This window comes from Cebidichthys violaceus, unplaced genomic scaffold (assembly GCF_023349555.1).
Source record: "Cebidichthys violaceus isolate CVI_PGR_0920_01 unplaced genomic scaffold, fCebVio1.0.p SCAF_1, whole genome shotgun sequence".
NCBI classification, from domain to species: domain Eukaryota; kingdom Metazoa; phylum Chordata; class Actinopteri; order Perciformes; family Stichaeidae; genus Cebidichthys; species Cebidichthys violaceus.
This window is the reverse complement of record NW_027176262.1, coordinates 21,420,038-21,441,330: the sequence shown is the minus strand read 5'-3', so window position 1 is coordinate 21,441,330 and position 21,293 is coordinate 21,420,038. Positions and strand designations below refer to the sequence as shown.

Below are 21,293 nucleotides of genomic sequence, written 5' to 3'. Positions count from 1 at the left end.
AGTTTTACACTCTCACTTGAGTCGCCCCCAGAGAGCCATCACACTGATCTGTTTAGGGCTTGTTGTGTTATCGGCAAACTGCAGGATGAGTGAATGAGGTAATTGACAGTGTATTGACTGCCGTCCAATCAGTCAGAGAGAAAGCCTTAACTGTCTTGTTATTACTCCTGTTTTATCTTTGCCACCTGTGCAGCCGAAGCATGCGGTCAAAATGTTGTCGGTGTTGAATCAGATGCCCCAGAGACACGGTCCAGATGCCTTCTTCAACTTCCCTGGTCGCAGTGCAGCAGTAAGCTTTCACAAGTCTCCACTCTGCAATCAATTTTAAAGTGACACAAATCTGTGCTTTTTTTTAACGGAGACCTGCTCTGTAAAAAAAACGATTGACAATCGTTGAATGTCAAAGGTGACTCGCATGATGTGTTCAGCAAGCAACAAAAAAAGTAAATCCATATATCGAAACATTTGCCTCCATTAGTATATTTTGATCACATATAAAAAGAAAAGAGGTGTGAAGTGGTCTTAACATGTAGATGGAAACCGCTCCACTGGTACTGCATATAAATGTACTCTGTGTTAAGCAGGAGTGAAACTGTATTAAAGGGTTCAGAGAAAAGAAAATGTGACTAACCAAGCCAGTGTCGGGTTGACGTCGTAGTGTGACCAAATGAGATGCAGGTGCAGTTCGGAGGTGCTGCTAGTTTATCTTGGGATGATGTTGTGGAGGCAGATGGGTTGACGCTTGTTACAGAGTGCAGCATACTGTTCATTACCTTTGCATCATTCCAAAGCATGTTGATTGAAGCAAATGAGTCATCGCAGTAATTTCATTAAATACAATTTTTCACTGATGGTTAATGACTTGTTTTGAACTATCCTCTCAAGAATCATAGAGATTAATAATAATAATAATAATAATAATAATACAACTTTTTCCAAATGCAAGTAAGGCTAGAAGTCACAGCTGGATTTATTTTCAAAGAGGCTGGACCCTTGCCATCATAACAAATCAAAAAAAGAATTGTAGTACGATCAATCGCCCAGTACCATTCTGGAGGTCACCACATATTTGCAATTTCAGTTGTATTATTTAGTTTTATAGAAATGAACATTTGATTGACCAATATTTTATACATTTTAATTAATATTACTCGGCACAAAAGAAGCACAACATATTCATATTACACTTCCAGTTGGTCACTTTTTAGCACCTTAGTGTTGTGTTGTTTTCACTGTGACTTAGTCTAGAAGTGCGACACATTTTTAATACAATTGTCTCTCATACTGCACGATTGCCATCTCTTTGTGTTTTTTCCCAGGCCATTGCTTTACCTCCTATTGCTAAGTGGCCTTATCAGAACGGGTTTACATTCAACACCTGGTTCAGGATGGATCCCTTAAATAACATCAATGTCGACAAGGATAAACCATATCTCTACTGGTGAGTAAACAATTACTGACATTTGTGCACTCCGTGTTTCCAATGTCTGCAATACGTGCCTAGCTCTCTCACAGGGGTGCTGTAACATTATGACACCAAGGAGAAGAAAATTACTCTTTCCTGTTTTTCATCAATCTAATTGCCTTAGTATTAGAAATCATTCCCTCTCTGCAGAGTCTTATAAAGCTGCCAGCAGCTTTATTGACAAAGCAATATGCGGTCTGATACTCTGTGACCTACTGTGATTTCCCCATCTAAACAGATTATGACTGGAACTTGTATTTCAAGGTTAAAGAAGTTGCACAGACACACATTTTCACCGGTGTGTGAAAGGGCCTCATTCTTTCCAGATAATGTTCATGAATTACAAGAGAGAGAGAGAGAGAGAGAGAGAGAGAGAGAGAGAGAGAGAGAGAGAGAGAGAGAGAGAGAGAGAGAGAGAGAGAGAGAGAGAGAGAGAGAGAGAGAGAGAGAGAGAGAGAGAGAGAGAGAGAGAGAGAGAGAGAGAGAGAGAGAAATTAGGCGAGATTATTGAGATTACAACCCATGGAAGCATGAACTACAGCCACTGCTGCAGTGGGAGGCACTGCGGAGGTATTCATTTTGATTTGAATATCTTCCACATTAGGCCCACATACCTTCTCTTGTAGGGGCTTGTGGGTAATTAGTGCTAAAATCAATAACTAAAAAGTGCAGTGACATTCAGCTGCTGTTCTTCCTGTTTATGAGAGGAGCTTTGGGAGAAAATCACTCAATACAATGGGACATATACAAGAGTTGTGGAGGGGAATGAAAGACAGAGTGGAATAATAAAGACGAAAAGGTAGAGTTGGCTGACAGGGAAGACTGTTCACACTAATTGGTCAGAGATAACGGTATTGTTAGCTGTATTGTCTGCTGGCTGCCATTGCTTTACCTGGATCACACCGGTCGAATGAAAGAATCTACTCACCTTGGAAGGACTTGTTCTGCCTCTCTCTGATGTGAACATCAAAAAGAAGGGAGAAAAAAAAGAAATATTGCCTAAGTTGTTGGTATTCATGCGGCAGCGATTCCTTTCTGACAGAGTCACAAAAAAGGCTGAGATATGCCAAGCTAATCCTGTTTTTATGCATCGCTCCGAGGGCCTCGTAGCTCAGTGGCAGGGCATGTAGACAGCAAATAAAAGAATTGTATCTTCAGAAGCGGACCAAGGTTGGCGCCTTCCACCTGATGTGTAATCACAAGCAGGCTTGTCCGCTGGAGCGTCTCGGCTGGCTCAGCGGTAGCTCGGCGTGAGGCTCTGCATCTCTCTGGCCCGGCATGCGGTACCCACAGCATTAAAGCCTATGCGGTCTTTATCTGCTTTGTCAAAGAGGCCCGTTTGTTTTAGATGGTGCCAATGGGCGGTGGCGGTTGGAGGCTTTGAAGATGGTAGCCTGCTATGGACCTAAAGACTGTGGGAGTGTAGTGAGTGCATGTCAGCAGTGATAGAGATGTTCAATATGAGCAGAGAAAGAAGAGAGAACTAGTGTAGTAGTGTGTGTGTGTGTGTGTGTGTGTGTGTGTGTGTGTGGGTGGGCTGTACAGAGTCTGCTCGTATTGTATACAGGTGGCAGTGTTGACAGAGCTGACGTGTCTTTTATCTGTGGAGACGAGGAGATCACAGTGGAGGGATTAACCATCACTGAAGTGCGCTCATCAACTAAGTGTTCTCCTTGTTGTCTTTGTGGTTGTTACCATGTCTGCACAATTTGCAGTAGCTTTAGTCTCACCTCAGGAATTCCCCTGTTCCAAGTGGTGAAGTGAATTATCATAATTCTCACAAGAATCGTAAGAGATGCCTGTCATTTTCTCCTGCAAACTGATTTGTGTCTGCGTAGCGCGAGGCAGTCAAAAATGATGTTGGCCCCAATTTTATTATGCAGAACGAGGCAACTGGGTCACTCCATTTATTGGTTTGTATGATTGCGCTGTATTGTAAAGGAGGAAATATCCAGTAGAATACTTAGTGGTCTGAAAACGTCAAACTCAGGGGTCTTCAACGAGGCCAAGGACCCCCAAACTGATAGGGAGATGGAGCAGGGACCCCAACTATATATATTGTTTAAAATTGTGTTTTATATTAAACTGGGCTATAGTGCCATGTATAAACATACCTTGTTATTGTGCATTCAATACTAAGCTATTCAAATAATACACAGGTTCATGTATTCATGTTTTTATGTTAAAGGTACAGTGAGTAGTGTGGCCGTGACACTGACATTCATAATCACACCTTGTATGATAATCATGCATACAAGCTATTCAAATTTTTTGTTTTTATTACATAAATGTGGAAACGTAAATGAGTGATGGCCTATTAGTACCACTGCTATGCATAAACATACCTGTTATCTTGCATACAATACTGAACTGTTAAAATAATGGACAGATTCATGTTTGGGGAAAAAAAAGAAAAAAAATGGTCTAATCAACCAAAGATTTTGTGGCACCTCCACGGACCCCCTAGGGGTCACGGACCCCCTGTTGAAGACCTCTGGTCCAACTTATGTGTTAAAATACATTGTATCCTGCTTGTTGATGAATTAATTAATTGTACCGTGTCAGATTCGCAGCTCACGATATATACTGTGCATGTTTTTTTTGCTTACAGCTTTCGGACCAGCAAGGGCATCGGGTACTCTGCACATTTTGTTGGTAACTGCTTGATCGTGACATCACTCAAGTCTAAAGGAAAAGGTTTCCAGCACTGTGTGAAGTACGATTTTCCGCCCAGGAAGGTAAGGGCAGCTTTGTCTTTTAATCATGTGTTTTCAGCTGTTATACGAAAGGCGGTCATGTCATTTAGACCAAAGCCATTTGGATTGAAACAGCGGATCCTCAAGACGGAAGTAGAAGCTACTCCGGCTATATGTAAGCCATTGTACCAAACACTAAATGCTATAACTGCATCATGGCCTGAGCTGAAAAATAAGCAAGGCTTCAGATTTCATTTGGAGGGAAAAAATAAATAAATTACAATGCTGTTATAAAACACCCTGCAGTTTTGGCTACACCCGTGACTCCATACCCACCACCACCTGGTCTTTTGTTGGTATTACAAAGTTGTACGTTTACACATATACCAAAGTGTTTAAATCCCCCAGAGGAGTCTTACAGGTGTAATTGGATGTAAATGCAGATGAAAAATGAAGCTTAATTTAGCATGGAATGTTGCGTCGCTGTCCCTGCAGAGAAGAGAAGCCGGCTCAAAGCATGTGTCAAACACTTAGAGCCTTCACATAGCACCTGGGAACAAGCATTCATCCCAATCCTACTGCCACCGTGCAGGTATCGTTCTGCAGAAGCTTTTAGAAGATAAAACATGTCAAATTAAGTTTTTAATTGATTTTGGGCTCAGACATCTGCAGATAAGTGTCGTTGTAAATTATCTGCGGGCAGCTTGCCCTCTTCCCCTGAGCCGTGAATCCTCTTTTAAGTGTCTTTACCTTTTGTGTGTAGACGGCTGTAATTTCATTAGACTGCTCCCAGTGCCCTTTATGGGTTGAACTAATAAACAGTGGGCACACACAGTCTCAGATGATGCTGTGAGTGGTTGTGCCAGTCCTACCCAGTGTTCATGCTAATTTAACAGCCTCTTGATTGTTTGTGTGTTTTTCTATTTTTTTTTTTTCTATTCCGTGTAGCCAGATTGCATTCATGCAGTCTGCAGCTCCAAAGCTGTGAACGGCACATGTTGTGTTCTGCTCTGATACTTTTTGTTTCATTTGTTTTCTGATAACAGAAAAAAAAAGTCAAATTACTCCAGAACAGTCATTCGTTTCCATAAAGTCTTTGGAATAAAATATGTTGAGAGCTGAGAAACTCTGAATGGCTGCAAGCTGTTGACCATCCTGAGCTGCTGTTTGTTTATGACGCCGTGGTTTGTTGATGCTACTGATGCTGATCTGAAGACAATAGAAGAAGAACCCTAGGGTATCCATTTGTTTAAGTAAAAGTGACTTTAGTGGTGAACAGCCACTTGTCCGTGACTGAATTCGATTTTTGTTTTGTTTTATTCTTTCCAATGAAAAGCTATAATGTAATATGTGTAGTTATGTTTGTATGTGCAGTCTGCATCCCTTCTATGGCAAGAACCCCACTTTAATGTCTGAAGCGGTGCAGCGCGACGGTTCCCTGTCACTCTATGGTGTCCCTTTATGTTTTTCATCTGAACGGCAGAATCCTGAAGTTTGGGCTAAATTGGCAAAACTGATCCCTCCGTTTTCACCTTTACAATACAAAGAGGCAAAAAGATGATCCGAGTAAGGAGAAACATTTTGAAAGACCTTTATCAATGTTAAATCAAAAGAACTGCCTTCAGTGCTGCGACTGCTGCATCAGCGACAGAGGATGTAAGATAAAGCCTGGGATAGAAGCAGAAACTTGAAAAAAGTGAAATGCAGCTACAAAGTGTTCTTGTGAATATATCATCTTAAATTCAGATTGCTATACATACACTACTTAACATATGGTCCACTTTGCTGACTGTTTGTACAACAAGTAAAAAGGCTTTACTGCATATAACATGAATTATTTAACATATAGGAAAGCTGTTGACAAACACTAAACTCTGAAGCAAATTACTATATATATATATATGTATGTATGTATGTATGTATGTATGTATGTATGTGTATATATATATATATTTTATATTATAAAAAAAATGAACCAGCTTGAAGGATATAAGAACTCCATCTGTAAATATATTTTTTTAAATGTTGGAATAATTGCCTTCGATGGACATTTTAATAATAACTGAATAACTACAGTGTCTGACATGGCTTTGTGCAGAGTGAAAATGACTTGTCTTGCCTCCTCTTAGCCTTTCCTCTGATCTATTATTCACACTGTTCCACTGCAGATTTCAGAACATTAGATAGTGAACCTCACTGCCGCGGCTTTCTAGTAACGTTGAAGTTAATCTGAGTTAACCGGATTAAAGAGAGACAAATTGGTGAGCTGACCAGAAATGTTGTTGATGTTCAATAAGTTAAGCGCGGTGAAATGAATAAAGTGTAAAGTCGTTCTTTAGTAATGACCCACTTCATAGGTGACCTGTTCTGTAGCTCACTACAGCTTTTTAAATGTTTTCACTCTGACTCTCTTCTCACCCTCAGTGGTACATGATCAGTATAGTTCACATCTACAGCCGCTGGAGGAACAGTGAAATCAGATGCTATGTTAACGGGCAGCTCGTTTCTTATGGAGACATGGCGTGGCACGTCAACACAAATGATGTAAGTGCTCTTCTTTTTACTCCTCCTCCCTGTTGGCACCTTTTCCTCCCTGGTCTCGATTCTTTTTTTTTTGGCTCAGGACTGACTGAGACTGTCACATCGCCGTCTCTCACGGCCGGGAAATGGTGACATCCATACGTGTTCCGTGGCGCTCATTGGGCAAAACGAGTTTCACCACGTCGACATGGATTTCTCTCCGATATATTTGAATATCCGTTCAACACAGAGTTGTTCTGCAGAGAATGGAAGATGGAATATCAAACATTTGGACAACAGATTTATGTACAGAGTGAAAAATGATTAAATGTCAGCATCTACTGTAAATATGTGAACAGAAATTGCAGATACCATCAGACGGAAGCATTCTTGTTTAAAATGTATGACATTTTAGGATGTTTGCACGTTTTTCTCCGAGCCAAAAGGAAACCTGTTGTCACACATGGCTCACGGTGACGGAGTTAAAAAGCAATTTGCACTTGTAGAGATGAGAATATTTCCAAAAGGTGTGCTTCACACTAGCTGTGTATTCAAGGAAAGATTGCGCAAATGACAGGTTGAGATGTAAGTGGTGTTCATGACATATTCCAGCACATTAACTAAAGCTACTTTGACTTTTGAAACGTTCCCACACCTGAAAAGAAAGGTGGCATCATTCTGATGAGGATTTTATTCTGTGAGGCTGCAGAACCAGCTGCGTCGCCAAGACACGGTAACTCAACCAACAGACGCAGCAAGAGTTTAGTTTAGATTAGCCTACAGTATTTCAACCAAGGTAGGTGGTTTAAAAAAAAAAAAATAAAAATCACACAACCACATTGAAGTACCAAGTATGAAATATTCCAGACCCTCACAGTGTAACGCATTATGCTGGTCAAAGTTCAATAATGAATTCAGAAGTAGTGTATGGCGCACTTTTATTTTAAAAGTACTGCTATATGAACAAAAGTGGAATAACATTTGGTTTGCAAACACTTTAAACAAATCAGGTTCTTTTTAACAGCAGTATTCCCTTTACACAGTAGCAGTTAAAATACAGTTATAATGATTCTGATTTTTTTTTTATTATTAAGGTGACATTTTGAACTCAAGAACCGGGCAGCGAGCGTTGAACAGCTGTGTTTGTGTGGCATCTCTCCCTTCTCCCCCCCGGGTTTTTTTTTTTTTTTTTTTTTTTTTCTGTCATAGTATTATTGTGTCTTTTGCCTATTCACTTCAAAAAAGTTATAGATTACTGCCATCCCTCTGTTCTTGGCAACTATAGAAGTATGCTTGGAGCTAAAAGTCTTAGTAACTGTCATATTTTCACAAGCTTAATAATCATATGAATGTGTGTGTAAAGTTTATTTTGTTCATACAAGTTGTAGGTATCACATCACTCATAAATCAGATTGGCTTAAGCTCCAAGATACTAAATTATCTGTAAACAAATCTGATATTTTTTTTTCCCAGTACCACTTGTACTATATAAGCCTTCATACTGACTGTGTTGTCTGTTGTTAAAAAGCTGCTGCTGTTGTAAGTTATCCTTCAATTTGATCCTGATTGCAATCACAGTGTGTATTCTCTCTATCCCAGAGGCTATATTAAGGTTTCCTATCTTTGTAAATCAGGGACATTGTTTTCCTCTTTCCGATAGGGAATTGTCGAGCTAGACACTGAAACAACACAGACGGTGGTGTTGTTTGTGATAGTTATATTGAGAATACTATTTCTTGGAGAAATATCTAAACCTTTTGGGAAATCAAATGTTGTACTTGTTGTCAAATGTTGTTTCATTTTTTTTGCCCTCTTCCTAAGTCAGCTTTGTGTGTGAATTTGGGTATTTTTTTTGCTTAAAAAAATATATTTTTGCTCAAAATATAAAACGCTGTAGCCTTTTCTTTCTTCGTCTCTCTTGCAGAGTTATGATAAGTGCTTCCTTGGGTCCTCGGAGACGGCAGACGCAAACAGAGTATTCTGCGGGCAGCTAGGAGCCGTCTACGTGTTCAGCGAAGCCCTCAATCCCGCGCAGATATTTGCAATTCATCAGCTAGGACCTGGCTATAAGGTGTGTACTTGAGGGTGGCTAAATTAGATTACATGTAAGCAGTCCGCATCACCTATCAATCTGTGAAATCAATGCCCAGTGCTGCGCCGCCACAGTTCCTTCGCCATGATGTGTCTCTGTCCTCGGAGCGATGCTTTTCCTCCCAGATAAACGGCTGCATAAATTACTTGCTACTGGGAAATAATGGCACAATGCACCGAGGGAAGCAGCGGGCCCTCTGAAGGGATGGAGTCCTGAGCCGACCTATATCGGCTGCAGCAGGTGTAGCGCTCCCGAGCTTCTTGACAAAGACCAAAAGATAGGGAATATAGAAAGATGCTGACCTACCCAAAAGGGGATTCAGCTGTGAATGTTAATCACATGGTAACAAACTATTTATTTTACGGTAGTTACTCTCTATCCCCAAATATTCCACCCATCTTGAAAGAGATGCAGCGTGTGCTCCTAGGTTATTCTCACATTCACTGTCTCACTTTTCCTGTTAAGCCCTGCGCTCATGTCACAAATGCAGGAATGATGCACACTGCCAAATCAGATTTTACACAGGATGTGTCTGACAGTTTACAATCATTTTACACCAGCTTTGTTAGCCGTTTCCAGGACAAAATCAGTCTTTTTTTTTTTTTTTTTTTTTTTTTTTTTTTTTTATGGCAGAAAGGAATATTGCTCATTGGTATTGTAAAACCTGCACTGTGAGGATTGTGAGATGGATGTTTGTGATTTCAATCAGGTCTATGAATGCACAGGGATTCCCAGGTGAAGTCTTTGTTTGGTCTTTTCGCTAATGGCAGACGACTTGCCATTTACCTCCTTAATTGTGGTTCTAGACCTTCTATTAGAGAGGCAACACACAACGGAGCAATCCTCCAGATTTCACACAATAATGAAGAGCGTGTCCCGGGGAGACAATTACCCGCAATTGATGAAGCTGTGAATGGTGTTGGTAATGGTGAGTATGATAGAGCCAGCCAGGTGAGTTGAGGAAGAAGGTCAGAGAGTTGTCAGCCTCACTGATTGGCTGTTGTAATGGGAGTACTGTCCAGGCTACAAGAGGCCTGTCTGTTTTAATTGAGAACTGCCAGGAAGAGTCTTAAGTGCAGCAGATCACAGTCACAGTTTGTACATTGGACTTTCTGTACATCGGTTTCAACTCGTCTGCTCAGCTCCACAGCCAGAGGAAAACAAACAAACATCTGAGCTGATGTATGATTTATTTTCCGATCCATGGTCCTCTCATTCATGTTTGATGTTCGACACGCTTTCCCTTGCTCGCACAGTGTGTTGAATGTAACTGTAACTCATACGGTTAGTTGAAATGCAGAGATTATTGCAGCCAAGGGTTACTATTTCTATTTCACGTTATGATTTATGGCTGAAAATCTGACAGGGCTGTTAGTGGAATCTGTTCCCTGGGCTCATATTTCTGTATGGAAAGTACACTCTGAACTGAGATGGACTCCCAGTTATTTAATTTAAAGTACCAACAACTTTTGCTTGAAACCTTCCCAGCCATTCGGAGATGACATCAAGGGACAGTGTTGGTTCTGCACACAATGAGGCTGAGGGGAGCCGGCTGTCATATTGGACCACCGTTCATCCCTGCTGTTTTTAGCCGAGTTCATAAGCTTTGGTGAAAGTCTAGAAAGGAGTGGGCTGGAGGATTCATACGAGAGAATTGCCTCACAATTGTGTGTGCGATGTTACTCAGGATAAGTAAAATAATTTGCAATGGAAACTGTCAAACACAACAGAGGTTTTTTTTTTTTTTTTTTTTTTTTTTTTTTTTTAAACCTCTTTCAAGCTCTGGGGAAGCCTGGTCTGCATCATGATGTAACGTCTGTCACAGCAATATCCAAAGACGGCTTCACTGAACACAAAATATGAGTCATTTAGTTGACTAGTCAAAACAATTAGGCCATGACTCTGCGCCTTTTCATATGATGCACTTAGAGTTATTTCTGTCTTTGCCCTATCATCACTACCATATGTGCTCTACATGCGTCAGATTAGCCCATTGGATTTGTTCCAACTCTGCACCACAGCTTGCTGTAGACGAGACTGAGGAGCTGCACAGTCCCGGTCCTCCCTTGTCAGGGAAGACGAATGTTATCTCTTGGTAGTCGCCATGCAATAATACAATATTGATGTAGAGCATTAAATGACAAGCTCACAGATGATGAAACATTTTGAGATGCTATACGGGTCAACAAATGTAGGCCTGTTTGCATTAAATAAGCAGTGTCAATGGAGCAACAGCTTCGTCTCATACTTAATTAAAGACTAAATAATACAGCCAAGACTCCACAAAAGATGTTTCACGTTTGATGTAACATTTTCTCTGATCGGCATCAGAAAACACTTTTGGTATCCAAATTGATCACATTTTAATGAGCAGTGGTAGAGACAGGGCTGTACAGAAGCCCCATTACAGGCTCCCAGATGACTGGTGCGAACACGTCGGGGAGGGCATGGGCCGTATTACTGTGTGATCGCCCCCAAGTTTGAACAGCTTTTGACCTATTAATCAGGGAAAATACCCGCACAGATGTATACTTGTCCTTAAATAGAGATCAATTAGATCGCTTCCTGAATAGATTTCACTAACGGCAGATTCATTTAGTCGAAGTTCAGCTTTTGAAATCATGCTAAAATCACATATCTGCCGTCACAAAATGCTGTGGTTCATCTGCTTTCACGCCACAAACGAACCCTACCAGCCGGGCAAACTAGTTTCTTTTAGCCGAAAAGCTTTGTATCGGTTTGCGTTATTGACTATACGGTTCAGCTTGTAGTCGGTACTAAGACTGCAGGTACTGAAGCGGAGAGTCCCCAGCTCTTCGGATATCTACCTGTTTATTGTGGGGAATTGTGGGGATGCCCCTGGTCGATGACGGCTCTCGGCACTGGGCTGAAAAGGAGGCAACTGTAATTCTTTTATATGTCTGGCCGGTGGAATGATACTGTCATGCTACAGGGTTTGTTACTGTAGCCACAACCCATGAGATCATTATTTTTCACACTGCAGTAGGGCTTGCACTAAAGTGCCGGGCACTAGAGCTTGTTATTTCTTGTCACTTGGGTTTCATGAGTAGGAACTTTTGAAGGATGTTAGAGACTACATGATGAGATGCATGCTGGCTGCCGTGTGGACTTGATCACAGCGGATGAACAGAGCGCATCTTATGTCTCTTTTATCATCTGACTTAAAGGATATGCCATTAAATGTGGCTCAACCGTCCCTCACCGTTTCTGAAACTTGCCTGTGAAACTCCTGCTAGAATAATGCGGCCAGGCAACGGACACGGTATAGATAGAAATGGATTTGTGGCCGGATCTATGCAGTAGGTAGCAGGTATATAGTGTGATATAAATAGTATTAAACGCTTTGTATGTTTCCTCTAAAGCTTGCCTTCTGTTTTGATTCGGAGTGCCCATAACCCTTGCTAAGTTGACAACATGAGTTAGCTCACCTTTTATCCATTTACTCCTTCGGTGACAACAAGCAGCCCAGATTTAGATGCCTTTTAGGCAGGTGCACAAACCCTGTTAGTTTGTGTTGCACACTGTATTTATCTCCAGTCCCTTTAGGACCAGACGGTTGTTTCCTCACTGTTACTTCAGCTCTCGCTGTCTCCATTTATCTTATATCACCATCCGCTTGCTGCTCATGGCACAGCGAGGGAAGGGAAAACATTTCTCTCATTCATTAATAATTCAACTGTCCTGATTAGAGGACTTGATTTCCGTAATAAGCATATTCAATTCACACTGCATTGACGGATTCATTCAGCTCATCTGTCAGCAGCTAATTGATTGAGTAAATTAAGTCTAGTCTGTTATCGATCAGCTGTTCGTTATGTCCTGCCATAATGAATGTGTTGCTGAGCCGTTGACCGATGGAATCTCCGGTCCTTTTTTTTTTTCCCCCACAGGCTTCATATGTCTTCACACATAATGTAGTTTCAAAATACATATGACACATTAAAATATAGATCCCTATACATCATCAATGTAATCATGAAAAGGGTCAGAAAAGCATGTGTGGATTTGCTATACGGTTTGTAGATGCATCTCAGCCAGCTTGGTGTAATTTAGTTGTAGTTTTTCCCTCTCTTTGGTATAAGGTAATATATAATCTCATAAATAAACGCTGAGTTTGTATTAATCTTTGCACAGTGTTTTGACTCGGTCTGGTTACCGTGGCTGTGAAGTGACGCCTCGTGCTAAGTTGCAGACTGCCGGCTTTAATTTGAAGGCGTTTCCAGCCACACTGAATAAACTCGACTGGTATTTGCTCCTTTTCCATGAGTGCAGAGCGTATTTGAACAGAAGAAACCTCGAGAGGGTAGAAAGAAATATAAATATCAATAGAAAGAAACCTATGCATTGTTGAACATTTTAACATGTGCCAAGTAAAAGACTGCAATCCTGGCACACACTCACTCGCCTTTTCATGAGGATTCAGCCGAGACTGTGCTCTGCTTGAGAACAGGCTGGAGCAAATGACTCGGTTGAAGTGACGCAGGTGAACAATCATCTGCCCCTGTTCCTCCTGATCATTGCACTCTGAAGTAGAACTTGAAGATTGTCATCAAACATTGTCCCCACCGAGATCAAAATGGAAGGCTACAGCTTTAACATTCAAAGTAAAACTAAATGAAATTGACCGATATAATGTCATATTCCACCTATGAGAGATAAAGATAAAATCATTAAAATGTCTGCACTGCAAAATAATAATCTATTATTGTTACATTTTCTGCGTCGTTTATTTGAAATGGAATCAGGGTCCCTTCTTCCTCCATTTTCTTGCACCTTTTTAATGAAGCTGCTCAAGGTAATGAAGCAAGGTAACGTCGCACTGCAGCTTCATGTTGCGTCGTGCCCTGACACAAACCTGTGCTTTGCTGTTAATCACGTTAACGGTTCGCATCCCTAAGAAGCAAATACTTTTGCTTTGTGTTGGTGGTTGCAGTGTTACAGCATGATTTGAGATTAACGGATGGATTTGAATCGATAGGAAAAACATGTTTTTACAGTAATGCACCCAGTTCCAAGAAAGACATCTCGACCTCTAGAAACGTGTGGTTGCTAATACAAAAAGCAAAAGATAACACCCCCAAGAGACTAGTACATCTCTCACTCTCTCCGTCTCCCTCGTTCAGCCCTGTTTGCGCTCTCTTTCTTCTTTTTCCCAGAGCACATTTAAGTTCAAGTCCGAGAGTGATATCCACTTAGCGGAGCATCACAAGCAGGTGCTGTACGACGGTAAATTGGCCAGCTCCATCGCCTTCACCTATAACTCCAAGGCCACCGACGCCCAGCTCTGCCTGGAGTCCTCGCCCAAAGAAAACGCCTCCATCTTTGTGCACTCACCGCACGCCCTTATGCTCCAGGTCAGTTGCTGTATCCAAGCCAGATAGATCCTAGATATCGATGGATTCATTTCTGTTGCACTCGTTTTGAGATGTCACTACACAACTTCTCTTTGGTTTGGTTTTGTATTATCCTCACAGGATGTGAAAGCCACAGTGACTCACTCCATCCACAGTGCCATCCATTCCATCGGTGGGATCCAGGTACTCTTCCCGCTCTTCGCTCAGCTGGACTACCATCAGCTGAATGACAGCCAGGTGGAACCCTCTGTATGGTAAGAAGTAGAAAGGCTGTTAAAAGTTCAGTTGTGAATGTTTTTGATCCTTAAATGCTGAACCCTTTTAGACTTGTGAATGAGTGCATTTTGCAGTTTTTTTGTAAGTATCTATATTATCAGCATCTTCTAATTGTGATGCCATAGACTTGATAATTAAAATCACTATTTCGGTGGTGTTGTGGTTGCAGGCAGTAAAATCACAGTGCAGAAAGTGACACATCGGTGCTAAAGTTTCAAAAGCCAGAAATAGAGTAGGTAAATCTGTATTACATCAAGTACTTATTTCTGCATTGTATACTGTATACTTTTTCCTTACCCATATATCCGAGATGAACCACTGCCTGCTCATATTACCAGCTGAATCCCAGTTTTCATTATTATCTCTACTCTCTGGTTCAAGACTCCTCTCATCCCTGTCATCCTGAGCTGGTCAGTCCAGCACTTCCCCGCTGTGCCCTGTATAGAGTCTGAGCTCTGCTCTAATCCTGTGTTAGTTCAACGACAGCAGCACCAGATAGACGCAGCAGTGGCCACACAGCAGCACAAACCCCCGATGCCCAAAGCTCACTGCCTCTGTAGTTCCCTCTCATCTCTGCTCTCCGTCCCTCTTTCTCCCTCGCTAGCATGTCGAGGGCCTCTCCCTCGCACTGTGTCACTCTCCCCAACACTTGGTTTGCCCTTGCCTCGGCTTTTGGAATAAGCTTTTGCAACAATAACTTTCTATAATGTCCATGGATCTTCTGCTGTGGCTGTTCCCAGCAGCACCCTGGAATAGTGATTTAAAAAACATTCCTTTTAATTCACTCCTATTAATCTGTGCCACGTTGAATTCCGAACGGCACGGACATAAGTGCTCTGCCAAATTGGAAGGAAGCTGTGATTGCAGTGAAGGATCAGAGGCTAAACCAAGAGCACACAGAGTAGACTGTCACCCACGTCTGTATGTTGTCTCCTTTGTCTACCATGTCAGTCTGCTGTTACTCCTTAATCTCACTACTGCTCCAACTTGGCCTATAATGGAGCAGACGGACGCAGTGCGATGTTCACATTCGATCGTGTGAGTTTAAATGCACGTAGTGTATGTGCAGCAGCTGCAGTCAAGCCTGCACAGGAGTGATTGTGTCCTTACGACTGTTGTGCTAGAGCGAAGGCCACTAGAGGATGTGAGGGAAAGCCGATTAAGAAGTGTCAGCGAGCCACACTGTCGCTCAGCTGAAAAGAAAAAAAAATTATCTTCAGTGCACTGCTTTGCCCCCATGGATCCCTTCCCCCCCCCCACATCCACATACATACATGCACACCCTGTTACAATTTGCCCCCCAGACCACTCTGTCCCTAGAGAACCCAGCGAGCCCAGGCTTTCTTCTGAACTGAAGAGGGATGAAAGTGGTGAGCTAGAGTCCCCAGCTGATTGCTGACATCCTCTGAAAATGACCTTGTTTTTTTCTCCCTCTTGCCACACTGTCTGCTCATGCTGCTGTAGTCTAAAGAATAACTCATTTACCACCTGGTGTGTGTGTGTGTGTGTGTGTGTGTGTGTGTGTGTGTGTGTGTGTGTGTGTGTGTGTGTGTGTGTGTGTGTGCGTGTGCGTATAGATGGGTATTTTCATCTCTGTGAGATCTTGTGTGTTCTTGTTTTGCAGTGCCACCCTCCTGGCCTTTCTGGTTGAGCTGCTCAAGAGCTCTGTGGCCATGCAGGAGCAGATGCTGGGAGGAAAGGGGTTCTTGGTCATTGGATACCTGCTAGAGAAGGTATGGTAGAGCCTCCTTTACACATTGCAACTGTTTCCCTAACCTCAGTGACACGTCACTTCTCAGGAACTTGCCATTTTCAAAATTAACCCATTTCAGCTCACCCATACATAAACCGTCTTGTTTACACTTTTTCTCTCCGTACATTATACTAGGGATCCCAATACAATACTAGGGATCCCAATACATGGAGACCAATACTGTGGGAGCAGGCTACTCATCAAAGCATCATTTTTTTTCTCACTTTGAACTGTGATTAGAAAAAATGAATATGTCCAACTCTTCATTTCTGTCTTGAATGAAATGGGAAATGATACACTGATGTGCAGACATGTTTTTCACGGAAAAGCCCATCTGCGTTTGAAACTTCTTTCACCCTCCCCACCATCGAGGTGCACTGGATCTTGTCTGCACTCTCCAAGCCTTGTCAACGGTCTGATCTTCCATTGCCTGTAGCAGAGTCCTGAATGTGTCTTTGAACTAAACGGAGCCGGAGGAAGAACAACACAAGACTGCTTCTCTTCCCCTTTCACTACCTTGGTTTTTTTCTCTTTCCACATCAATCTTTATTTACCCATTATGTGATGCAGATCTAGCAGATTGCCGGCCTCCCCAGAGCGCTGGCTCTTTTAGAGCGCTGAGAAATGACTCCACTTTGTCACTCAGTGACTCGCCTGCCTGCTGGCTTCAGCTGCTGTTAACTAACAGCCAGGCAGAGTCGGCACCTGAGAGCTGCGTTTTATTTATTTTTTTTCTCGCTTCCTTCCCGCTGCCAGGTTTCACACTTCCACATATCGCACCATCTGTTTGTTATCTGTTTATGCCACACCTTCCCTTCTCCCCGTGCCTTCATTTTTCCCACTCTCCTGCCCTTACCAAGTCCCCACCTGGGCAGAGAACAGGTGCCAGACAGGAGCGGGAAGAAGATTCGTCAAAGTAAAATACCGTGCAAAGTCAAGCTTCTACAACTTGCCTGAATTTTGTTTAAACATTTTTTTTGCCTCCGCGCTGGTGAAAGCTGTCTTCAGGATATCTGTCCGTCCAGCCGCCCGTTCTAGTCTTGAAAATACAATATTTTGGGTACGAAATTTCTTCAAATTTACCAGAAAGGTTACCTTGGACTCAAGGATGAACTGTGACCTCACAAAACAGACTTGCTAATGATGACAATTTCACACAAATGTCACCCATTGGTTTGTGGATTGCTGTTTTGAAGCCATCTTTGGATAACGACCGTGCATGTTGGTTGTCGGCAACCAATGAACGAATGTTACCATATTTGCAATGCAGAGGAGTGATGTAGAGACGCCGTATACGGCTCTGGTAGCGGCAGCCACCGGTCAATCCCACTAAGCCCGCCCTTAAGCATACTCCTCTTTATGGTCTATTTTATCCATAATTTACTAAATGAACATCATGCTGTATTGAAGACAACTTGCAACCAGCGATTGAGTCCATAAACTCATGTCCACAATGTTTACTGACGTAATTAATCAAGTGAGAAGTAGGGTCATTTTCTCATAGACTTCCATACTTCTTTTTGCACCCAGAGGAGTCGCCCCCTGCTGGCTAGTAGAGAGAATGCACGTTTTAAGACACTTCCACTATTCGTATTAGTTTGTTTCTGCACTGTACTTTTGCTCTGGTTTATGCTCTTAGATGCTTGTTTAAAAGACTTCTGACTTCTGGTGACTAGTAGTTCTCTTGAATACCTGTGTTGAATGCACTTATTGTAAGTCGCTTTGGATAAAAGCGTCTGCTAAATGACTGTAATGTATTCACTCAGCAGAACCAGAGGTTGCCGCCTGAGTAGAACATGAAACCAAGTGATCTCTCAAGGAGGAACTTGATTATTTCAACAATTGCTTTTTTCGTATCGTATGTTCTAATATGTATGTACCAAAAAAATGCATGCCGCATTTAAATAGCATGCAAAGCAACCCAGGTCAATAGAATCATTTAACAATACATACAGGAAAAACAATATCACACTTTCATTTTCAAATTTGGAAACTGCAAAAAGTTGCTTAAATCAGGCTTCTTCTACCTGTCATTCAACCCAAAATGACAGTTACACATAATGCTATTATTGTGTGACTCGTAGGTGTTCTCTACTGATGGGTGCTGCAAAGAGACATTTAACGAACAGTTACCGATGGGTGTTGCTCTCCATAATGCATTATTATTTAACATGCCTTTGTGCTTCTCCCTCCAGTCATCACGTGAACACATCTCCAGGCCTGTATTGGAGCAATTCCTCTCCTTTGCAAAGTATCTGGACGGTCTGACACACGGGGCACCGCTGCTGAAGCAGCTGTGTGACCACATCCTGTTCAATGCTGCCATCTGGATCCACACCCCTGCCAAGGTGAGCTCCTGCAGGTAATGCCCATGCATGAAGGGACAGGTGACTTTCATGTGAGCTGAAGTGGATTTATATCGGGAGCCTTCAACCACAGGAGGCTGTAGTAATCCTTTGCATCATCGTCGCTTCTGTAAAGATGAAAAATAAAACGCAAGCCGGTTTCACACTGGTGTCCGATTCCGCATGGCACCGAGTGTAAAATATGATTGCAGATGGATATTTTTTTTAAATTGCAACTCATACTAATGAGCCCAATGCAAACTATGTTGACTCAGTTGAGTTATTATGAGAATATTATGCCGTTTTACCAGAGTGGAGCGCATAGATTTCTAAGACATTACATGGTTGCAGAGTTCATCGCTTGCTTCCATTCTGCTGTCCTCAACCAAGCCAAGTATTTTTTAAATGTTCCAGACTTGTCGTCCCCCTCCTCCCCCCAACACGCCTTTTTAAATAATGACCCGTGAAAAAACGGGATGAGGTATATCAAAGGAGCTGAGTTTGTGTGGCAAATATATTTGCTTCAGGAATGCTGCTTATGGGCCAAGCCATGAATAAATAAAAGGAGGAAATAAATACAAAGTGTCTGGAGGCCTGCCTGCGACAGTCCTCCAAAATAGAGCGTAGAGAGAGAGAGGGAGACAAAAAAAATGAGAGAAACACTGAGGTAATGAAGTGGGTTAGAACATTTTTAGCTACATCGGCACAGAGAACTACGCTGGCTCTTTCCCTTAGGACATGCCACAAAGTCCCAGTTCCTCTGTCCCTATCCTCAAGCTGCACGGGGTAAAGAGAGGCAGCTGTGTGAATGATGGCAGCATGCAATATGCAATAATTACACGGGTCCACTGACCTTGACCTAATCGACAAATACGATTTTGCGAGTGCATTTTACTTTCCCCTTCTCTTTGGAAATTAGATTACCAACCGCCTGGTGTACCCTTATCTGAAAGTGTTTCATTTCAGTAGCCTCAAAACATATCACATAATGCTCACACTGTAACCACACAGCTGCCTTTCATCATGACTCACATTTGACTCGTTAATATCCTATAATTTATGACATATGGGAAAAAGCCCTCGGTATTTATAGCTGGGATGGCTGTGGTGGAATTAAGGATTCTTGTCAGGTCTGTTGCTAATTACAGAGAACATGCTAATCATCACTGAACAGAGTGGAGCTGTGCGATTATGAAATTGAGCGATATAGGGTCAGTGGCCATCCCTACCATACACCTGCGAGGATAATGGGCTCAGCTGGTGCAATCCACCACAGTAAAATGTCTTGGTTAGTCTAAAAGGTTTAAGGTTCAGGGGATTAATTACACTGTGCACTTAATAAAATGAACACGTGTGTGTGTGTGTGTGTGTGTGTGTGTGTGTGTGTGTGTGTGTGTGTGTGTGTGTGTGTGTGTGTGTGTGTACGTGTGCGTGTGCGTGTGTGTGTGTGTGTTCCCACTCCAGGTACAGCTCTCTCTGTACACCTACCTTTCTGCTGAGTTCATTGGCACAGCAACCATCTACAACACGATTCGTCGCGTGGGCACAGTGCTTCAGCTCATGCATACGCTAAAGTACTACCACTGGGCCATCAACCCTGCAGACAGCAGCGGCATCACGCCCAAAGGTCTTGGTGAGCATATTTATTATTTCGAATTTTGAAAAAGTTTATTTGCTCATTTTTTTTGCTGTGGAATATGATTTGATTTGGGTTGTTTTTAGATAAACTGTATTCCATGCATCTATTCCAAGCTTAGTGTTTTGGAAATGAAATTGTTGCGAGTGAACCAATCACAATCGTCGTGTGTGTGTGTGTGTGTGTGTGTGTGTTGTCACAATCCTCAAATCAAAGTGTCTTGGTGAAATGGCAGCGGCTCCCCCACATTTAAAGTGACTCATCTCCACATGGAAGCGCTTGCCTGTCAGCTGTTAGGACCGTGGCCATCACTGGAGATGACAGTGAGGCAGACACGCCACATCAATACTGTCATCCCACTAGGATGCTTGGTGTGGGTGTCAGGCCTCTGAAACCTGGGCCAGTAGTAAGACTGGCATCCTCTCTCTATGAAACAAACATACTTCACATAACAGGCTGGAAGCCTGGAAGTGAAAGTGTCCTTGAACTGTCATTTCCTTTTTGCTCTCCATTATTCTCTTCTGAAAGTATCGCAGTATAGAGGTTGTTTTACAATGCCGCTGAGACCTCATTTTATGCCGCCCCAAGGCCTAATGACATCTACTCCCTGAAGGCTAAAGGTGTTACATTCTAAATTTAGCACATATCTATGATTGTGGGAATGCCTTCACAGGGCTCTCAACAAGCAACATGCTAACAGCATGAGCAGTGCAAGCAACGGCGATAGAGCCAACGGTGTTAACTTGGGGATTATGAGCCATTAAACGCCGTATGAGTTCAGTTAAGAGTGGCAGAAAGTAGCCAGAGTGGGGCACGCTCAGATGGAATCCCATGTACTGACACGGCCAGACCGGCTTGTACTTGACAACGTTCATGTAATTCTTCTCATACAGTCAAAGGGTTTTTCTTGACTCCCATCTACATGGTTATCACCACTAATAATTGTCTTCTATCTCAAGTGAACACCCTATTTATTAGCTGCAAGATGAAAACAAATTCTCCCCAGCCTTTTAGCCTATTTATATGGCCCATCAAGGCACTCGGCCGACATTCTCGATGAGCTAGAGCTGGGAGTGATCCTAATTGATTTCCTACTAATGGCGGCAGTGACTCCTAGACTTGAGGTTAGCTGGGA

At 42.4% G+C, this 21,293-nt stretch overlaps 1 protein-coding gene across 7 annotated transcripts in view; it reads left to right on the top strand.

Annotated features, from left to right (window-relative positions):
* The window catches only part of nbeab (neurobeachin b), a 190,953-nt gene that overhangs the window by 49,018 nt on the left and 120,642 nt on the right, over positions 1–21,293 (top strand). For all 7 annotated transcript variants that reach the window (XM_068714813.1, XM_068714796.1, XM_068714833.1 and 4 more), the window contains exons 4-13: positions 194–289; positions 1,320–1,441; positions 4,077–4,203; positions 6,586–6,705; positions 8,606–8,752; positions 13,951–14,148; positions 14,269–14,402; positions 16,049–16,157; positions 18,373–18,525; positions 19,987–20,155. In XM_068714813.1, the coding sequence (XP_068570914.1) occupies positions 194–289; positions 1,320–1,441; positions 4,077–4,203; positions 6,586–6,705; positions 8,606–8,752; positions 13,951–14,148; positions 14,269–14,402; positions 16,049–16,157; positions 18,373–18,525; positions 19,987–20,155 (1,375 nt within the window). The remainder of the gene's footprint in view (positions 1–193; positions 290–1,319; positions 1,442–4,076; positions 4,204–6,585; positions 6,706–8,605; positions 8,753–13,950; positions 14,149–14,268; positions 14,403–16,048; positions 16,158–18,372; positions 18,526–19,986; positions 20,156–21,293) is intronic.